The sequence below is a fragment of the Arachis ipaensis genome, chromosome B08 (assembly GCF_000816755.2).
Source record: "Arachis ipaensis cultivar K30076 chromosome B08, Araip1.1, whole genome shotgun sequence".
NCBI lineage: Eukaryota > Viridiplantae > Streptophyta > Magnoliopsida > Fabales > Fabaceae > Arachis > Arachis ipaensis.
Window position 1 is genome coordinate 114,734,192 of NC_029792.2, and position 19,393 is coordinate 114,753,584.

General features: G+C 36.2%; 1 protein-coding gene across 1 annotated transcript; it reads left to right on the forward strand.

The window, feature by feature from the left end:
- Window positions 8,789-19,221, forward strand: LOC110265354. Its single transcript, XM_021108315.1, has 4 exons — window positions 8,789-8,903; window positions 9,041-9,169; window positions 9,282-9,398; window positions 19,003-19,221. Exons 1-4 carry the CDS (start codon window positions 8,789-8,791, stop codon window positions 19,068-19,070), a joined length of 429 nt encoding a protein of 142 aa, XP_020963974.1. The 3' UTR covers window positions 19,071-19,221.

The window sequence follows — 19,393 nt, forward strand, 5'->3', positions numbered from 1 at the left end:
AACCAAGGATTCAACTTGGGATTTTTAATTTGTTTTTCTGCTTAAGGCTAGTAATGTGGTTATAAAACAGAAGGGGATTAAAAAGCTCAAAGTGGCTGATGAGCGGATAATTTATACGCTATTTTGGCATTGTTTTTAGTATGTTTTTAGTAGGATCTAGTTACTTTTAGGGATGTTTTCATTAGTTTTTATGTTAAATTCACATTTCTGGACTTTACTATGAGTTTGTGTATTTTTCTGTGATTTCAGGTATTTTCTGGCTGAAATTGATGGACTTGAGCAAAAATCAGATTCAGAGGTTGAAGAAGGACTGCTGATGCTGTTGGATTCTGACCTCCCTGCACTCAAAATGGATTTTCTGGAGCTACAGAACTCGAAATGGCGCGCTTCCAATTGCGTTGGAAAGTAGACATCCAAGGCTTTTCAGAAATATATAATAGTCCATACTTTTGCCAAGAATAGACGACGCAAACTGGCGTTAAACACCAGCTCTCTGCCCAATTCTGGCGTCCAGCGCCAGAAAAGGATCCAAAACCAGAGTTGAACACCCAAACTGGCACAAAAGCTGGTGTTCAACTCCATTTGGCGCCGTTGCCGGGGATTGTTCGAGTTTGGACAACTGACGGTTTATCTTGTTGCTTCAGATTAGGTAATTTTCTTTTTGTTTTCTTTTCAAAAAATTTTTCAAAAATATTTTAAAATTTTCCCCCTTGTTTTCAAAAAAAAAATTTAAAATAAAAATATTTTCAAAAATTTTATAATTTTATTCAAAATTTTTAAGAATGAATTCCAGTGTTTCATGAAGCATGTGAAGCCTGGCTAGCTGCAAAGCCATGTCTAAATTCTTTTGGACTGAGGCTTCCAAACCATCAGCATAGAGGCAAGTTACATATTTGATAAGTAATGGACAGTATATTCTGATATCTTGCTGAAGCTTGGCTGGCCATTGGCCATGTCTAGTGTTTTGGACCGGAGCTTTCATTGAAAGCTTGGCTGGCTAGTGAGCCATGTCTAATTCCTGGACTGAAGCTTTAGACTAACATGGCAAGATTCCTGGAATTCATATTAAAAATTTTGGAATCCTTAATTTTTTTCTTTTACAAATAATTTTCGAAAAAAAAATTTTTTGAAAATTATAAAAATCAAAAATATTTTTTGTGTTTCTTGTTTGAGTCTTGAGTCATGTTATAAGTTTGGTGTCAATTGCATGTGCATCTTGCATTTTTTTTTTCTTCGAAAATTTTCATGCATTCATAGTGTTCTTCATGATCTTCAAGTTGTTCTTGGTAAGTCTTCTTGTTTGATCTTTGCATTTACATGTTTTGTTTCTTTTCTTGTTTTTCATATGCATTCTTGAATTCTTAGTGTCTAAGCATTAAAGAATTCTAAGTTTGGTGTCTTGCATGTTTTCCTTGCATCAAAAACTTTTCAAAAATATGTTCTTGGTGTTCATCTTAACATTCATAGTGTTCTTGGTGTTCATCTTGACATTCATAGCATTCTTGCATGCATCACATGTTTTGATCTAAAATTCTCATGCATTGCATCATTTTTCTTGTTTTTCTCTCTCTTCATTAAAAATTCAAAAAGCAAAAAAAATCTTTCCCTTTTTCTCTCTCATAAATTCGAAAATTAAATTTGACTTTTTCAAAAATTTTTAAAATCTAGTTGTTTTTATGAGTCAAATCAAATTTTCAATTTAAAAATCTTATCTTTTTCAAAATCTTTTTCAAAAATCAAATTTTTTTCAATTTTCTTAGTTATTTTTGAAAATTCTAAAAACATTTTTCAAAAATATTTTTCTTATTTTTGTATCAAATTTTCGAAAATAACATCACCAATTAATGTTTTGATTCAAAAATTTCAAGTTTATTACTTACTTGTTAAGAAAGTTTCAAACTTTAAGTTCTAGAATCATATCTTGTGATTTCTTGTGAATCAAGTCATTAATTGTGATTTTAAAAATCAAATCTTTTTCAAAATTAATTTCAATTATATCTTTTCAAAAATATCTTCTTATCTTTTTCAAAAATTTGATTTCAAAATATCTTTTCTAACTTCCTAACTCCTTATCTTTTCAAAATTTGTTTCAACTAACTAACTAACTTTTTGTTTGTTTCTTATCTTTTTCAAAACTACCTAACTAACTCTCTCTCTAATTTTCAAAAAATATCTTCCCCCTTTTTCAAAATTTCTTTTTAATTTACTAATTATTCTGATTTTTGTTTTTAATTTTCGAAAAACTACTAACCTTTTTCAAAAAAAACTTTTTTTCAAAAATCACTAACTCTTTTTCAAAAATTATTTTCGAAAATTCTCCCTCTCCCATCTTATTCTATTTATTTATTCATTTACTAACATCTCATCTCACATCTCTGCCCTCCTCACAGTTGTGTTTCTTTCTTTACATCACATTCTTTGTCCCCCTCTTTTCGTCCACTCACAAAGGGATTTCTATACTGTGGTATAAAGGATCCATATTATTATTATTATTATTATTATTATTATTATTATTATTTCTGTGCCCTCTTCTTTGTCATATGAGCAGGAGCAAGGACAAGAACATTCTTGTTGAAGCAGATTCAGAACTTGAAAGGACTCTGAAGAGAAAATTAAGAGAAGCTAAATTACAATAATCCAGAGATAACCTTTCAGAAATTTTCGAACAGGAAGAGGAGATGGCAGCCGAAAATAATAATAATAATGCAAGGAGGATTGGCGTTAAACACCAGCTCTCTGCCCAATTCTGGCGTCCAGCGCCAGAAAAGGATCCAAAACCAGAGTTGAACGCCCAAACTGGCACCAAAACTGGCGTTCAACTCCAAGAAGGACCTCTACACGTGAAACACTCAAAGCTCAGCCCAAGCACACACCAAGTGGGCCCCGGAAGTGGATTTATGCATCAATTACTTACTTCTGTAAACCCTAGTAGCTAGTTTATTATAAATAGGACGTTTCACTATTGTATTCGACATCTTTGGATTATCTTTTGATCCTTTGATCATCTTTGGATCTTTGGACGCCTGGTTCTCAGATCAGAGGGGCTGGCCATTCGGCCATGCTAACAAGGGTGACATAAAAGGGTAGGCTTATTTGGGATAAGTGAGTGAAAATAAGTAATGGCCTCAATCATATGCAAGCATGTAAATACACTAAATAATAGACATATAGAGTGGAACAAAGTAAAGATTGTAATTATAGAGAAGAAAACACACAAGAATAAAATATTTATGGTTAACTAATGTAACCATGTAATTAATCTCAAAATCTCACAGGTTGTGTGTTCTTTGGCTCAAAAACCATGTTCCAAATACAACTTCAAACAAATTTAACACATAGAAAATTTTAATTTTTTTTATTTAAATTAGTGAAAATTTTTATTTTTCAAAAATAGGGTCCTAGAAAGAAACTTATTATTTTTCAACCAAGTAGTATTTAAATGCAAATAATCAACTACACATGCAATCTATTATGCAATGCAACAATGAACTAATGAAGAAAATAAGACATTAGTGTTGAAAAGAGAATAACTAACCCATGGAGATCGGTATCGACCTCCCCACACTTAAAGGTTGCACCGTCCTCGGTGCATGCTAAAATGTACAAGTGGACGGGCTGCTCCAACTGATGCCTTTCTCTATAGATTGTACAGATTGACTTGCCTGTCTCCCCATATAGAAGTTCTTCCTTTTCCCTTCCTCGATGGCCATCTTGAAAGAAGAGGAAAAGGGAGAAAAGTAACCCAGAAATAAAGATAAGAAAAATAAATAAAATAAGGGTTGGTAATGCCAAATAATAAAGGTCTCAATTACATGGTAGCTACAACATGCAGTGAGAAAACAGTAGAAGCATAGGGCATATCAATAGTGCAAGAATTGCAACAATGGGGAAGAGGGTGTGGGTAATGCAAAATAGTGTAAGTGCATATCAATGCAAAAGGAATATCAGTATTATAAAAATTAGCATTGACTTATGAATAATAATACCCAATTAGAATAAAACAAGTCATGAAGCACCAGAATAAAAAAAAAGATGTAACAGTTGAATGAGAAAATTTTAACACCAATGAAAAAATAATAATTTTGGAAAAGAAAATAAAAATATAACCAAAATTAAAATGCAATGGATGAAAGTATGCAAATAAATTAAATAAAATAGAATGAAAGTGAAGAGGGATGAGAAGTTAAAAAGATGAAGTAAGAGAGAAAGAAGAAAGAAGAAAAGATAGCAAAAAAATTAGGATTAGAAAAGAAAAGATAAGATAATTGGCGCTGATCAGGATAAGTTGTGCGACGCGGAAGACGCGGACGCGTGGGTGACGCGGTCGCGTGATGTGCGATAAGTTCAGGTGACACGGACGCGTGGGGCACGGGGACGGGTGGGGCACGCGGACGCGTGGCCTGATTTGTGCGATTGGCGCGAGTGCAGCCTCGTGTTCGTGCAACTCTCTGTTCGAAACTCTTTTTGCCAAATTTTTGGGTGACGCGCTCGCGTGGATCGCCATTTTTGAAAAGTGACGAGAACGCGTCAGGCACGCGTTCGCGTGAGAGGGCTTGGGCTTCTAGCACGAGTCCAGCCCCATTCCAGCCCAACATACTGCCATACACCCCTTTACGTCGATTTTACAGAGCCACGCGTTCGCGTGGGTGACGCAGACGCATGGGGAAGCTATTTTTCAAATGACGCGGCCGCATCAGCGATGCGGTCTCGTGGGCATATTTGTGCCTAAGGCACGCCGCCAGCCACGCTCTCACGTGACTAAATAATTTTTCTCAATTAACTATCATCCTAATCACAACATATATTACAAAGGAGGACTACAAGCAGAGGTTGGAGGCCGCGACCTAGCAATATCAGCCTAGTGGGGACGACCTCAGCTCTGATGCCTCAGTCGTCGATCCTGATAGAGTTTGGCGCTACTAGAATCGCGTCTAAGGGTTGGGATTGTTCTTCGCCAGTGGCCTCCACACCTCCACATTGGCGGCTTTATCTGCCTCTGCCAGCAGCCTTTTCGATCCCGAGGAAGTCGTTGATTTGAGGGAGCATGTGCAGAAGCTCACATAGGAGCTTCACCAACAAGCTCAATAGTTTGACGCGAGGTACAACAAGCTTCTTGCACACGTGGGAGGCACGATTCTTTTGGGATGTAGCTGAGGGAGGACATGGAGTGGCTAGAGAGTTTGCGAGACCAAATGGCGGTGTACAGCAAGCAGAAGTGCACTAGTGGTAGCGACGCTGCTAGTGGGCACCGACATCACCACCTAGTCTGCCGTCTCAGAAGGGGAAGATGACAATGACGATGACGACGATTACCGGAATCCGTAAAATTTTGGGATTTTATTTATTTTAGGTCTATGTCATTCTAGTTTACTTCTTTGACTTTTTATTATATTTAGGTCCTTGATATTTAATAAAATCATTACTTGATTTTTGGTATTTAGAATTTGTGAACCAATTTTGTAAAAAAAAAATTTAAATTTGACTACTAATTGTGAAAACAAATTGCATACAATCGAATTTACTGGTGAAAAAATTTGACGGTAAATAAGCGCCACAAAACATAATATGGCGCCAAAAATTATGGTAAAAATATCCGCTGGTAACGAACCACTTATTTCATCAGATTTATTGCAAACTCTGACGCAAAATTCGCCGGCAATTACAGTCACAAATAATCCCCCAATAATCTTTTTTCTGCACTATTTATACTGTCAGATGCATTTTGTCAGTAAATCCAACGGTATTCATTATTTTTTTTGTAGTGTTTGTTATAGAAAAATATTACATGTTCACACATATGAAGTCAAAAACTAAAGTTGGAGATGATTTAGTGTTCAAATTCTGACTTTGTTGGATGTCAAGGGAATTTTGTTCCGTTGCAAGTATATTCATATGCTCATTGAAAGAGTTCTTTAGAAAAGTGTTGAGAAGATATTTATTACTCTTTTTAACAAGGTTGCGAGAACCAAATCAGTCAATAAATCGGTAAGATAACTGGTTCACTGGTTCAATCGTTTGACTGGGGTTCAACTACTTTAATTAAATATTAGTTAAAAATTTAATATATAATTTTAAATGTTTAAATTCAAAACTTTTTAACCTAATAAAATTCAACATTTCAGAATTTCACATAATGTTCTATCACTAAATAAAATATTAACAACCAAATTTTTATCTAAACACAGGCACCAATCATCACTAATCAATAATCATTAGAAAATCAGCAACAAGCCAATAATATATCAACAAGCAACATCATCATCATCATTTCAGAAAATCAACAATTCAGAATAAGCAAATATCAACAAAATCATTATTATTAACTCAACAATTTGGAATTAAACCCATCAACCCATAGTTAAACCCAACTCCAATTAGAAATTAAACAATAGCACTAATCATCACTAATCAGTAATCATTAGAAAATCATCAACAAGCGAACAACATATCAGCAACAACATCATTATTATTTCAGAAAATCATTCTAGAATCATAAATCATCCATATACCGAATTATTCCAATTTTATAAAAATTAATAAGGCAAAATAAGAGCAGCAGTAACCAGAATCTATTATGTCCAGTAATAAAATTAATCAACAGAGTTAATCAAATTTTCACACAAGAACCAAAATCTATTTTGTCTAGCGACTAGAATTTAGAATAAAAATTATAGCAACTCAAAATCATTATAATTAACAATATAAAAAAAATTGAAGAAATGGAGTAACCACAACGGCAGAGAGAGACGGTGAAGAGTCCACGGTGACAGAAAAGAGACGTTCACAGAGAGGGGGAGAGAGAGCTCGAAGACAGAGACAGGCTTGTCGATGAGCTCAGAGACAGTGATGCTAATAGTAGCTCCGAGCAGATCTGGTAAGGGAGGAACCAAGCTGACGGTGAGGGAGGAATGAAGAGACAGAGACGAGGATCGAGCTTCCACATGACGGCGACAGAGCTTCCTACGACGGAGACACAGTTTCCTAGGATGGTGATGGAGGTTCCACACGCAACGTCTGTTCCCAGCGGAGAAGAGTTCGGCAATGACAATGAAAGGGGACGGTGGCTGCAGGGCTAGGGTTCTTTACTTCTTTAGTTCTTTCAATTTCCAATTTTTAGAGAGAAAGAGAGGAGTGGAACTGGGGTGGGACTGCGTTGGGAGTAACTAGATTAGGGTTTTTTTTAAAGGTGAAACGGTGCCATTTTGAGGGGGTATACCAAACCAAAAACCCTTAAATAAACTGATCGGTTCTGGAGATTCACTGGTTAACTGCCAGTTTGGCCGATTCTTTGACCAGTTTTTTACCAAACGGTTTATGATGTCAACCGAACTGGCTAGATGACCGATTTTCGGTTAACCTTGTTAAACTGTTCGATACAGAACTCAAAATGGCACGCTTCCAATTGCATTGGAAAGTAGACATCCAGGGCTTTCCAACAATATATAATAGTCCATACTTTGGCCAAGAATAGACGACGCAAACTGGCGTTTCAACGCCAGCTCTCTGCCCAATTCTGGCGTCCAGCGCCAGAAAAGGATCCAAAACCAGAGTTGAACGCCCAAACTGGCACCAAAACTGGCGTTCAACTCCAAGGAGGACCTCTACACGTGCAACACTCAAAGCTCAGTCCAGGAAAGGAGTAAGACTGATTGGATGAAGATAGCTGGAAAGCAGAGGTTCAGAGGAACGAAAGCATCTCTATTTGCTTATCTGAAATTCTCACCAATGAATTACATAAGTATTTCTATCCTTTATTATTTATCTTTTAGTTATCTAATCCAATCACATTTAACCCTACCTGGCTGAGATTTGCAAGGTGACCATAGCTTGCTTCATACCAACAATCTCCGTGGGATTCGACCCTTACTCACGTAAGGTACTAAGTTTGGTGTCTTGTATGTTTTCCTTGCATCAAAAACTTTTCAAAAATATGTTCTTGGTGTTCATCTTAACATTCATAGTGTTCTTGGTGTTCATCTTGACATTCATAGCATTCTTGCAAAAAGGGTGATCATGAGCTAATTTCAAATTCAATATTTTGTAGTTTTAATTTTAGAAATTTCTTTATTAAAGATAATTAAAGCAAGTTTTGATTAATTGAATTTGAAATAAATTAAGATTATTATCCAATTTTACAATTATTGAATTATTTTCTATATTTAAATTATAAAGTTGGTAGTTATGAAATAATAAGAATTTTATATGATTTGGACTAAATAATTAATATTTTAAAATATTAATACTGCTGTTTTAGAAAATAAAGAAATTAATTATATTATTTTTAATTTCTGGATTTGAATATTTTCTTGAAAATAATTTGTAAAATTGATGAACAAATAGTATTTTTATACATTATTATTGTTGGATTAAAAAAAATTGGTTTTCAAAGACCATATCACCCTAATTTTATTAAAATTACTAAATTACCCCTAACCCTAATTTTGTCATACTCTTCCCCTCCATTCTCCCTTCAAGCTGCGCAGCCCTAACCCCCCCTCTTCACTTTCTTCTCTGCGCAGCAAACACACACCCAGTTTCCCTTCAAATGTAAGAAAGAAAAAGAAGCTGAAAGGGGGAGAGTGACAGGGAGCTGCTGACGAGGAGATAGGAGATTCGTGAGAGCCGAGGAAGGAGAAAGAAGAGAAGGCCGCACTGCCGCCGCCGTCCTTACGCCACCACCGTTCGGTCCGTCCACGAGCTGCTACCAAAACTGTGCGAGGAGGAGCGTCGCCGTCATGTGGAGTCCGTGTCGTCGCTGTTCAGCCCACTGCCAGAGCAGAGATGCGCGATGGAGGAAGACGCCGTCAAAAGCTTCTCGCTGCTGCCACTGTCTGTGCCGTCTTCGTCCCCAGCTGCCGCCATCACATCTCCATTGCCATTGAGGGTGGTCAGCTGCCGATCTGGTCTGAGAGAGAGAGAAAGCACGGGAGCAGAGGAGAGAGAGGGGAGACCTGCGCCATTTCTGCCGCTTGAAACCCTACTGCCGTCGCCAGAAAATTCTGTCGGTAAGGGTTTTAAGTTGGTTCTCCTTTCCATTGAGTTTCCGGGAACCTCATTGTCGCTGCAAGTTGTTCAGGTCACCGCTGCCGCTTGAGGTGGTTGTCGGGCTGCCGCCGAATCGGTTCGGAGACCGCCGCTGTTTCAGTTCAGCCGTTCTTTCTTCGTTTCGGTAAGTGTTTTCGATTTGAAATCCCTTGAGTTACTATTCTATTATCTCACACTGTGGTTTGTGGTGCAAATTGCTCTAAGATTGAGTCTCAGTTATTATATGTTGCGATTAGAGTCGTTGTGGTTGCTGAGAAAGCGGTTTAGAGCTGAGGTTGCGGCTGCCGCCGTTGCGGGCCGAGGGAGAATGAGTTTGTGGCGCATTTTTAAGTTTTCGAGTTTCGATAATCGAGGTAGGGGCCTTTTCAAAAAATCACATTTTATGAATTGGAATTATTATATATGGATATTGATGTGAGAAAATGTATCTTTGAGTGATTGTATAAGTCTTATGTAATTGTTGGTTGTCTTTGATGAATATGAATCCTTGTTTGGCTGGGTTATTGTTCGATTTTGTGAAACGGACAGTTCTTGAAATGCTTCTTTAAAGTTAATTTGTAAAAGTTTTGAAATCGAGTTTATCCTGTTGAAATTGATTTGAGTTTGAATTTGTGTTCTTGAAATCTGAAAATTATGCACCTTGGAAACAGCTTGATTTTGAATTGATTTGGTTTTGAACCCCTTGAAGAGGGTTGGGGAATGGTTTGGTTGGGACCCAGAAAGGGTGGCAAAGTCCAAGTTTTAGGGGAGGTGCTGCCGAAATTCCTAGAAAATCCGAGTTTTTATTTGGAAAAGTTATTTGGGAAATTATGAATTTAAGTCCTTTACCATTTTACTTGGGGAATTGTGAATTCAAGACTTTTATTATCTTCACTTGAATCATTTATGAAAGTGATAAAATTATGCTTTGAAAAGAATCTTTGAAAAGAAGGTTATGCCTTAACTTTGTTTCCTAAGAAAAGCATTATATTTTTGGGTGCAAGTCATTTGGAAGAGAATTATGTTTTAAAGCTGTTTAAAGGGTGGAAGGAGTTTATGTTTTCTTGGATTTGACTTAAACACGGTTTATTTTGTTTTAATTTGACTTAAAGGTTTCAGTTATAGAAATTTTAATGACTTTGAAAGAACTTGGATTTCGATTTACAAATTTTAATTTTTGACGTTTTAGGGAAGGTTTAGATTATTCTTTGAATTCTGGTTTAGCAAAACTAAAATTATCTCCGAGCCGCCGGGAACATTTCAGATTTTAACATGGTGTTGGACTTGGTTTTGGTTTAAGTAAAAGAGATGGTTTTGGAAATGCGCTCAGAGTAGTTGATTACACGATTTGGTTTGGCTTAGATTCTATTTTTATTACTCAAATCGAGAAGCTAGAGTTATAAAGACTTCAAACAAATTTGAGGAAGTGAGTTGTGTTATTCTCCCCTAAAGTCTTGAGACTCTACTAAGGATCTTTTGTTACCAAATCTTGTTTTAGAATGAATGATTTTGAATCTCGCGGAAATGGTTTTTGATTTGGTGTGGTTTCTGAAATGTTTGGAAAGATGTTGTGGAGAGTGGCCTTATTTTAAAAGGAAAAATTTATGTTTGAGGAGAAGTGGTTAGCCACCACGTGCTTAGTAACCATGTTTTAAAAAGGAAAATTTACGTTTGAGGAATAGTGGCTTATGAGCCTGAAATAATTTGAGGAATGGAGATTATAAAGCCAAGGCTGGAAAGAATTAATTTTTTATTTCAAAGTAAAGTGAATTGAGAAAAGTGATTTATGACTTAAATGATGATTTTATGAGTTTGATGATGTTGGATGGTGGAAGTGCTATTATGTTATGAGCTGGAATGGCTGTATATGTTAATGAATTATGGCTGATTGTGGAATATGTTATGAGCCGGAAGGGCTATATATGATAATGAATCATGGCTGACTATGAATCATGAATTTGAGCTGGATGGCTGAGATAAATGTTGATTTATGGCTGAGAGCCTGAGAATAAATACATATGCTGAGTTATTGATATTGTGATTGTTGCACTCCACCTATCTGAGATACGAGTTTTCCTGGGTGAAAGCAGTGGCTTGCCACCACGTGCTCTAGGTGGAGACTCGATACTCTGCTGACCCTATGTCGTAAGTGTGGCCGGATACTGTGAAAGTTCCGGATGAGCTCGCCCCCGTGAATATACACCAGTGAGGGTGTTGGATGTGAATTATGATTATGATTGTGAATAACTCATGTTGGGGATGCACGACAGAGGGACAGTCCAATGGTTAGCTACCAGGACTTGTCGGGTTGGCTTTATAACCGACAGATGACACTCATCTGCCACTAGGACAGACATTCATCATATGCATCTATGTGACATTGTTTGGGTGTGCATATTGTACTTGGTTTGTCTTTGTGATTAATTGTGGTTAACTGCTAATTGTTCTACTTGAAGTAATTGATTTTGTGTGCTTGAACTTTCCTACCTGTGTTTGCGACCGGGATTCTGTTGGACTGTGGTGACTGGTTGTTGTTTGGATTATTTGGGCCTAGGGCCGTGGTTGATCATGAGGTAGGCCGAATGCCATGTTTGGTTGATGTTTCTGGATTAGAAAAGTATGAAAAACTAGTCTGGTTCAGCATAGATAAACCTTTTGAAAGGCTTTTGAATATTTAAGAAATGAACAGTTTTCTCTTTCAGAAAAGATTTCAGATATTTTTTTAAAGTAAACCTTTGCTTTGAAAGAATGCATAAGGCGGTTATTAATCATTGTAACGATTTTATCTCGCGTATCCTATTATAGTAATTCTGCAACCCTATAGTGAGAACCTTTCGAGGATGATATTCTTGCTCCCCTACAGGTCTTTTCTTTTTCAGGTTATGGATGACGAAGTTCAAAAGAGCTTATTTCTTTTCTGTTAGACGATATTTCTATATTGTTTTAGTATTTATATTTCCCTCGCCTTTAACTTTACAAGTTTTGTAAGAGGGATAGGATTTTGATATGAGATACTTGTAAATTAATATGTATATATATGTATTCCTGTGAGTATGGTAATTTATATTGTGAGTATGAATGTATGTTCTTGAAAAAATCGGTCTAAGTTTTAAAAATGCTCATATTTTAGTATTAAATATTATAAGAGTCTTCGTAATACCCGAATTATCAAAGTAGCGTAGCCGGAAGTGTGATATTTTGATAGTTAGCGTGTTACATTATGGTATCAGAGCTGTCCTTCTTGTAGAGCCTGAGGAATGGACCGACTATGCTTCAATTGCATATTCTGAGTGTCTGTCATGCAATAGTCTTGTCAAATGATGAGAATTAGAGCTTTATGCACATGACGGTCTATTGATTAACGCTGTTAGTCTTGCATTGCATACTTCTTGGTATTAAGTTTGGCCGGCTTAATACTAATGAATTATGTATATGGGAGCACTAATGGATTGTCATAGATGATATACGAGTAATAGGTAACGCGATTAGTGGGGTTTTGGGAACATTAGAAACCATTTCTCGATGTCATTCAGTTATGTGTCTTGAATTCTGTTCGAGTCAACTTGTTCTTTCATAGCCTAACTTGAAGTTCTTGTTTGCTAATCCTTTTGAAAAGTAGTTTGATTTTTCAATCATATTCCTCTATTCATATGCATTCTTGTTTGATCTTAATTGCATATGCTTGTTTGAAATCCTTGTTGTATCTATCTTTCTCTGTTTGAATTCTTCTTCTTGATTCACGTATTCTTTGATATAGCTTTGAACTTGTCTTAATGCGCTGTGCCTTTTAAGTCCTAATTCTGAGTCCATTCTTAGAGAAATTGTGATTCAGTTTTTCTCTTATCTGACAATAATTACAACCAATTTTAAAATTTCTATAAAATTGCTATTGATTCGATATATATTTATCTATATAAAACTTGGAAAATTCCTTATACAGTTTAACAACTATTTATTTCTAATACCTCGCCTGTACTTTTACTGGTTAACGGAACTACACTTACTTTAAATACAATTTGACTTTCTAATAATTTTACTACAGTTCCAATGCATATCTTTATTTGATTATTGATTTAGGTATTTTTCGAAATTCTGGAAAGAAAGGATTTTTTTTTTTTTGCTTTTATCCTGGTTGATTTCGTTGGATAAACTTCACTTAATTTATTTTTTATTTGAGTTTGGTTTAACATACTACATTGTTGTTCTTTTGAAAATGTTGGAATCATATCTTTCTTCTTATGAACGGACTCGTTCTTTCTCAAGTTTTTCATCTCTATGAATGTCATACTTGATTCTGTTTTTAATCATTCTTCTACCACTTGTGAGTACTACCATCAATCTCAGCTTTCCTTCTTTTGTGAATCTCATCCTCATATGAGTCAGCTTGATTTGTTTCAATTTCGTGCATCGTTTATCCTTTCATTGTTTTTGCCAGAGTTCTTAGTCAGATTCTTTCTCGAGAATTGCTATCGATGAGTTGATTCCCTTTTAGTACGTCCAAATCTTCTTGAATATTCTTGTGAGGTGTTAATTTCAAGTATACTCTCGGGGTTTTGTTTTGAAATTTTTAAAGACGTTTGATTTCCTCTTTAAGGATATTGTAAGTCAAATCTTTCTGTTGCTTGATTGTAATGGGAACCATTCTTCAATTTTTGACAAAGTTGTTTTATAGTTGACATGCACTACTTTAAATGAAGTTTTGAAAAGCTTCCTTATTTAGTAGAAACCTGTCCGTTTGTAACGCACTACTTATTTTCTTTATCAACTTATAAACAAATTTTACCTCGGTTTTTTTTTTTTAAATAGAGTTTAACTTCCTCTTTCATCCTTGTTATAATTTTTTTTATATACACACTTGTTTGAATATGAACTTTGAGAATTTTTGAACAAGCATTTAATTTTCTTCCGAGTTTTATGAATTACTTTTGGTTAGGTTGTGCACCTAACTATCTTTCTAAACTATTTGAGAAAATACTTTAGCTCTTAGCCAAACCAGTGTTCATTTTGTTTTAAAACTCTACATAATCTACTTCAACATGAAATTGAATTAAAGTAATGCCACATTTATACTTTTGTTATTCTTTTACAAGGTGTTAGTTGCACACCTTTTCTTTGGAAACGTGAAATAGTTTTTGAAAAGTTATTCACGCTTCATGGGCAATGCATTCGAAAGTATTTTAATCCTACTCTTGAGTCCTATAAGCTCTGTTTTCGGTTTTAGGCATTCTCCTTTTGTAAACCTTATACTTCTTCGACTCAGCTTGAATTTGTTTCAAATTAATGCACTATTTTTCTTCGCATTGATTCTATCGAATTTCCTTGATATAAGAGTTATCATTGAAGTTACCAATTGAATCTTTCCTGCAATCTTCGTTCTTGTGCATCCTATTTGTTTGTAATTTTGTTTATTCTTTTAAGTCCTTACGAGTACTGCCCTTGTCACTTGTCCTTCTTTTCTCAAGCCTTATATCCTTCTGAATGAACTCGAGGATTGCTTTAGCGTCACGTGCGACTTCCAAGTATAGTAAGCGATACATTAGTTCTTTAAGACGTGGTTTGTAGATGTGGAAGGTGAAGTGGTAAGTGTGTAGTGCTACGAGAAGTTGTGGGAGTTTTGGTTCTCGCAGAAGAGTTTTGTAGATGTTGAGCTTGTGACCAGTTACGGGGTTGCGAAGTAATTGATGGAGTTGGGAAGTCGAAGCTTTGAGGTTGGTACGACATTAGTGTGCAGATGTTAAGCACGTCGTTTTAACCCCATTCTGTTTTATCGCCTTCGATGCCTTGCTTTGCTATCACATTTTTGAACCATGTCATCTTTTGCATTGAGCCTATCTTGTAACGTTTACTTTGCAATCACACTCCTACCTTTGTATCTTTATGCATACGACAATTCAACTATTTGAAAATCGTATATATGTTTATATGTTGAGATATTTCTGCTTTTTCCTTAAATGTGTTCAAAAGTGAACTGTTGTGAAATCTCTTTCGTTTGGTATCAATTTTCGAGGACGAAAATTTTTATAAGGTGGGTAGAATGTAAGACCCAGAACGTTTGAAAAAGGGCTATCATGAGCTAATTTCAAATTCAATATTTTGTAGCTTTAATTTAAGAAATTTCTTTATTAAAGATAATTAAAGCAAGTTTTGATTAATTGAATTTCAAATAAATTAAGATTATTATCCAATTTTACAATTACTGAATTATTTTCTATATTTAAATTATAAAGTTAGTAGTTATGAAATAATAAAAATTTTATATGATTCGGACTAAATAATTAATATTTTAAAATAATAATACTGCTGTTTTGGAAAAAAAAGAAATTAATTATATTATTTCTAATTTTTGGATTTGAACATTTTATTGAAAATAATTTGTAAAATTGATGAACAAATAGTATTTTTATACATTATTATTGTTGGATTAAAAAAATTAGTTTTCAATTACCCTATTACCCTAATTTTATTAAAATTACTAAATTACCCCTAACCTAATTTTGTGATACCCTTCCCCTCTATTCTCTTTTCATGCTGCGCAGCCCCAACCCCTCTCTTCACTGTCTTCTCTGCACAGCAAACACACACCCAGTTTCCCTTCAAATGTAAGAAAGAAAAAGAAGCTGAAAGGGGGAGTGAGACAGGGAGCTGTTGACGAGGGGATAGGAGATCCGTGAGAGCCGAGGAGAGAGAAGGAAGAGAAGGCTGCACTGCTGCCACCGTCCCTGCGCCACCACCGTTCGGTGCGTCCACGAGATGCCGCCAGAACCGTGCGAGGAGGAGCATCGCCATCCTGTGGAACCCGTGTCGTCGCCGTTCAGCCCACTGCCGGAGTAGAGATGCGCGAGCGAGGAAGACGCCGTCAGGAGCTTTGCGCCGCTGCCGCTGTCTGTGCCGTCTTCTTCATCGCTGATGCCCTTCGCCACCGCTGTCATTGATGAGCCCAGCCGCCGCCATCACATCTCCATTGCCATTGAGGGTGGTCAGCCGCCGATTTGGTCTGAGAGAGAGAAAGCACGAGAGTAGAGGAGAGAGAGGGGAGACCTGCACCGTTTCTGCCGTTTCTGCCACTCAAAATCCTACTGTCGTCGTCGAAAAATTCTGTCGGTAAGGGTTTTAAGTTGGTTCTCCTTTCCGTTGAGTTTTCGAAAACCTCATTATTGCTGCATGTTGTTCAGGTCACTGTTGCCACTTGAGGTGGCTGCCGGGCTGCCGCCAAACCGGTTCGGAGACCACCGCTATTTCAGTTCAGCCGTTCTTTCTTCGTTTCGGTAAGCATTTTCAATTTGAAAGCCCTTTAGTTGCTGTTCTGTTATCTCACGCTGAGGTTTGTGGCACAAATTTCTATAAGATTGAGTTTCAGTTATTATATATTGCGATTAGAGTCGTTGTGGTTGCTGAGAAAACGGTTTGGAGCTGAGGTTACGGCTGCCACCGTTGTAGGCCGAGGGAGAATGAGTTTGTGGCGCGTTTTTGAGTTTTCGAGTTTCGACAATCGAGGTAGGGGCCTTTTGAGAAAACCACATTTTATGAATTGGAATTATTATATATGGATATTGATGTGAGAAAATGTATCTTTGAGTGATTGTATATGTCTTATGTAATTGTTGGTTCTCTTGGATGAATATGAATGCTTGCTTGGCTGGGTTATTGTTCGTTTTTGTAAAACGGACTGTTCTTGAAATGCTTCTTAATTTGTGAAAGCTTTGAAATCGAGTTTATCCTGTTGGAAATCGATTTGAGTTTGAATTGGTGTTCTTGAAATCTGAAAATGATGCACCTTGGAAACAGCTTGATTTTGAATTGATTTGGTTTTGAACCCCTTGAAGAGGGTTGCGGAATGGTTTGGTTGGGACCCGAAAAGGGTGGCAAAGTCCAAGTTTTAGGGGAGGTGCTGCCAAAATTCCTAGAAAATCCGAGTTTTTATTTGGAAAAGTTATTTGGAAAATTATGAATTTAAGGCCTTTACCATTTTACTTGGGGAATTGTGAATTCAAGACTTTTATTATCTTCACTTGAATCATTTATGAAAGTGATAAAATTATGCTTTGAAAAGAATCTTTGAAAAGAAGGCTATGCCTTAGCTTTGTTTCCTAAGAAAAGCATTATATTTTTGGGTGCAAGTCATTTGAAAGAGAATTATGTTTTAAAGCTGTTTAAAGGGTGGAAGGAGTTTATGTTTTCCTGGATTTGACTTAAACACGGTTTATGTTGTTTTAATTTGACTTAAAGGTTTCAGTTATAGAAATTTTAGTGACTTTAAAAGAACTTGAATTTCGATTTACAAATTTCAATTTTTAACGTTTTAGGGAAGGTTTAGAGTATTCTTTGAATTCTGGTTTAGCAAAACTAAAATTATCTCCGAGCCGCCGGGAACGTTTCAGATTTTAACATGGTGTTGGACTTGGTTTTGGTTTAAGTAAAAGAGATGGTTTTGGAAATGCGCTTGGAGTAGTTGATTACACGATTTGGTTTGGCTTAGATTCTATTTTTATTACTCAAATCAAGAAGCTAGGGTTTTAAAGACTTCAAACGAATTTGAGAAAGTGAGTTGTGTTATTCTCCCCTAAAGTCTTGAGACTCTACTAAGGATCTTCTGTTACCAAATATTGTTTTAGAATGAATGATTTTGAATCTCGCGGAAATGGTTTTTGATTTGATGTGGTTTCTGAAATGTTTAGAAAGATGTTGTGGAGAGTGGCCTTATTTTAAAAGGAGAAATTTATGTTTGAGGAGAAGTGGTTAGCCACCACGTGCTCAATAACCATGTTTTAAAACGGGGAATTTACGTTTGAGAAAAAGTGGCTTATGAGCCTGAAATGATTTGATGAATGGAGATTTTAAAGCCAAGGCTGGAAAGAATTAATTTTTGATTTCAAAGTAAAGTGAATTGAGAAAAGTGATTTATGGCTTGAATGATGATTTTATGAGTTTGATGATGTTGGATGGTAGAGGTGCTATTATGTTATGTGTCGGAATGGCTGTATATGTTAATGAATTATGGCTTATTGTGGAATATGTTATGAGCCAGAAGGGCTGTATATGATAATGAATCATGGCTGACTATGAATCATGAATTTGAGCCGGATGGCTGAGATGAATGTTAATTTATGGTTGAATATATGCTGAGTTATTGATATTGTGATTGTTTCACTCCACCTATCTGAGATACGAGTTTTCCTGGGTGAAAGTAGTGGCTAGCCACCATGTGCTCCAGGTGGAGACTTGATACTCTGCTGACCCTATGTCGTAAGTGTGGCCGGACACTGTGAAATTTCCGGATGACCTCGCCCCCATGAATATACAGCAGTGAGGGTGTTGGATGTGAATTATGATTATGATTGTGAATAACTCGAGTTGGAGATGCACGACAGAGGGACAGTCCAATGGTTAGCTACCAGGACTTGTCGGGTTGGCTTTATAACCGACAGATGCGACTCATCAGCCACTAGAACATGCATTCATCATATGCATCTATGTGACATTGTTTGGGTGTGCATATTGTATTTGGTTTGCCTTTGTGGTTACTTGTGGTTAACTGCTAATCGTTCTACTTGAAGTAATTGATTTTGTGTGCTTAAACTTTCCTACCTGTGTTTGCGACTGGGATTCTGTTGGACTGTGGTGACTGGTTGTTGTTTGGATTGTTTGGGCCTAGGGCCGTGGTTGATCATGAGGTAGGCCGAAGGCCATGTTTGGTTGATGTTTCTGGTTTAGAAAAGTATGAAAAACTAGTCTGGTTCAACATAGATAAACCTTTTGAAAAGCTTTTGAAGTTTTAAGAAATGAACAGTTTCCTCTTTCAGAAAAGATTTCAGATATTTTTTTATAGTAAACCTTTGCTTTGAAAGAATGCATAAGGCGGTTATTAATCATTGTAACGATTTTATCTCGCGTATCCTATTATAGTAATTCTGCAACCCTATAGTGAGAACCCTTTCGAGGATGATGTTCTCACTCCCCTACAGGTCTTTTCTTTTTCAGGTTATGGACGACGAAGTTCGAAAGAGCTTATTTCTTTTCTGTTAGACGATATTTCTGTATTGTTTTAGTATTTATGTTTCCCTCGCCTTTAACTTTACAAGTTTTGTAAGAGGGATATGATTTTGATATGAGATACTTGTAAATTAGTATATATATATGTATGTATGTATGTATTTCCTGTGAGTATGGTAATTTATATTGTGAGTATGAATGTATGTTCTTGAAAAATTCGGTCTAAGTTTTAAACAGGCTCATATTTTAGTATTAAATATTATAAGAGTCGTCGTAATACCCGAACTATTAGAGTGGCACAGCCGGAAGCGTGACATTTTGATAGTTAGGGTGTTACATATTGCTCTTCTCAATCATAAATAATTTAATTAGACTGGTT

Bases quoted from the DNA above. Each gene is read 5' to 3' on its own strand.
- LOC110265354 (XM_021108315.1), top strand. From the start codon at position 8,789: ATGGAGGAAGACGCCGTCAAAAGCTTCTCGCTGCTGCCACTGTCTGTG. The intron at 8,904-9,040 runs GTCTGAGAGAGA...CTTTCCATTGAG, and splicing joins GGTGGTCAGCTGCCGATCTG to TTTCCGGGAACCTCATTGTC. The intron at 9,170-9,281 runs GTAAGTGTTTTC...TGTTGCGATTAG, and splicing joins GCCGTTCTTTCTTCGTTTCG to AGTCGTTGTGGTTGCTGAGA.